General features: G+C 29.1%; 1 protein-coding gene across 1 annotated transcript in view; it reads right to left on the bottom strand.

The window, feature by feature from the left end:
* Positions 1-176: 176 nt before the first annotated feature.
* The window catches only part of LOC119599142 (cuticle protein 18.6-like), a 4,475-nt gene continuing 2,151 nt past the window's right edge, over positions 177-2,500 (bottom strand). Inside the window, exons 4-5 of the mRNA XM_037948895.1 lie at positions 631-865; positions 177-466 (exon numbers count right to left, since the gene is read on the bottom strand). Of these exons, the coding sequence (XP_037804823.1) occupies positions 209-466; positions 631-865 (493 nt within the window). The 3' untranslated portion in view covers positions 177-208. The remainder of the gene's footprint in view (positions 467-630; positions 866-2,500) is intronic.

The raw sequence follows: 2,500 nt of genomic DNA, 5'->3' as shown, positions 1-2,500 counted from the left end.
TGTGTGTATCTGATTCACTAATTAATCAATACGTTTAGGGTGAATACGTATAGCTGTATTTTAGTTTTGGATTCAGTTATGTCATCATGATTTTCTAGAGAATTAAAGTAAATTTCTTCTATATATAAACAAGATCTTTATTTCACATATGAGAAAAGAAAATATAATTCGTTGAATATACATGTGTCTGAAATATATTCGTAATTACTTAAGCATACGCTGGGGTAGGGGAAGCGGGCTTGTAGGTGGGTTTGTACTCGGGGTACTGAGCCTCGCCCTCGTAGGTGACCTGAGCTACATAACCGTCGCCATTGTCCACGTAGTTGACGATCTGCTTGCGGCCGTCGGGGAGGTCGACGGTGTAGGTGCCCTCGGTGTTGTAGCCGTCGCGGGACTCCGAGGCGGCGAAGTTGGCGCCGGAGTAGGTGTTGGCGACGCCGTAGTTATAGTTGTACTTGGGAGTTACCTGAGAATGTGAAATGTGAATGAGAATTGTTTGTCAGGTATTATTCATGGTGTTTTATGTTTTCATTACATCAAAATTAAAACAATAAGCCCCCCATAAAAAAAAAGAATATATAAACACTATCAATGATTCTTATAAAGTATTCTGATTCCGAAAATACTCACGTCAGCGTATTCGGGCTCGTAGTGTTTGGGGGCGTGGTAGGCGGGTTCGGGGGCGTGGTAGGCGGGTTCAGGGGCGTGGTAGGCGGGTTCGGGGGCGTGGTAGGCGGGATTCAGGTGCGTGGTAAGGAGCAGGGGCGTGGTAAGAAGGCTTAGAGGCGTAGACGGGAGGATGAGGGGCGTGGACTGGGGCCTTGTCGCACAGAGCGACGACAACCACGCAGGCGAGGACGACGACCTGTGGACAGAGTTGCATCCTATTTACTATCATAAAAGAAAAAGAAAAGATCAAAGACCTGGTGCTTAACGAGACAAGTATCGATTCAGGAAATTAAGTGACATCATATATTTTTGCTCAGACAAGCGCATGCTAATACACTTGTACAGACATGCACACGCACACATACATACACACACACGATATATATGTATTATATACATATATGTACACACGCGCGCGCGCGCGCGTATGTGTGTATATATATATATAACACATATATGGACACACAACATACATATATATACATAAACGCTATTCCCCACACAAGTTTCACAATCACTGCTGATCACCAAATACTTCGGAGATTCCTTCAGAAACTCAGATTAATCTTTCGTAAAAGGAGGGAAATTTACCAAAAAATCGGGTTATTGGTTGACCCTTTCCCTTATAATTCGGGTTTTTTGGGTGTGTGGGGGTTTTGGTTTTGGGTTTTTTGTTGGGGGTTGCGGTTTTTACCCTTCCCTTATACCTAAATTTTTTAGTCCCCCAATGCTTATTACAAAAAAACAAAAATTTTTTTACTTTTATACTTATTTATATTTTTTTTTTTTTTTTTTTTTTTTATGAGAAAAAAATAAAAAAAAAGCCCCAAAAAAAAACAAATCAAATTAATTACCCCGGTTTGTTTGCAAAGAAAACAATTTTTTTAAAAAACAATTGCCTAAATAGCATGTTAAAAGTAATTAAAAAAAATTATTTAAAAATATTTAAAAATTAAAAATATAAAAATAAAATAAAAAACACCCAAATATGATTAAAAAAAATTTTTAAAAAAAAATTTAAAAAAAAACCAAATATTACCCGTATATTATATAATATTTAACCTATAATTAAATTTTAAATAATTTTTATATATTTTTTAATAATTTAAAAAAATTAATATAAATAAATTTTAAAATTTAAAAATTAAAATATAAAATTTAAACTTATTTAAAAATTTTAAAAACCCCCAAAAAAAAAAAAAACACAAGCATTCACATATAATTTTAAAAAAAATTTTTAAAAAATAAAAAAAGATATTAATTAATTTTTTAAAATTTTCATAATTAAAATTTAAAAAAAGATTATATATTTTATAATTTTATTTTTATAAATTTTTAAAAATTTTTTTTTTATTATTTTCAAAAAATTCGATAATAAAAAAAATTTTAAAAAAAAAATTTTAAAATTTTAAAAAACCCCAAAAAATAAATTTCAAATTTTTATTTTAAAAAAAATAAATTTTTTTTTTAATTAAAAATTTCCCCCCCAAAAAAAATCCCCAAAAAACTAAAAAAAAAAAAAAAAAAAAACCCCCCCCCCCCAACCCCAAAATTTTAAAAATTTAAATTTTTTATTATATTTAAAAAATTTTTTATTTTTTTTAAAAAAAAAATTTTTTTTTTTTTTAAAAAAAATTATTATTTTTTTTTTTATTTAAAATTTAATAAATTTTTTTCATTTAAATAGCCTTATATAAAACCCCCAAATTTTTTATTTTATTTTTATATAAAAAATTTTTATTTTAAAAATAATTTTAAAAAAATATTTTTATCCCAAGAATGATAAATATTATAAATAAATTTAAAACCCTATTTAAAATGAAAAAATTCT

This window comes from Penaeus monodon, chromosome 42, assembly GCF_015228065.2.
Source record: "Penaeus monodon isolate SGIC_2016 chromosome 42, NSTDA_Pmon_1, whole genome shotgun sequence".
NCBI classification, from domain to species: Eukaryota; Metazoa; Arthropoda; class Malacostraca; order Decapoda; family Penaeidae; genus Penaeus; species Penaeus monodon.
The sequence above is the reverse complement of the archived record's forward strand: the minus strand, read 5'-3'. Positions and strand labels throughout refer to the sequence as shown.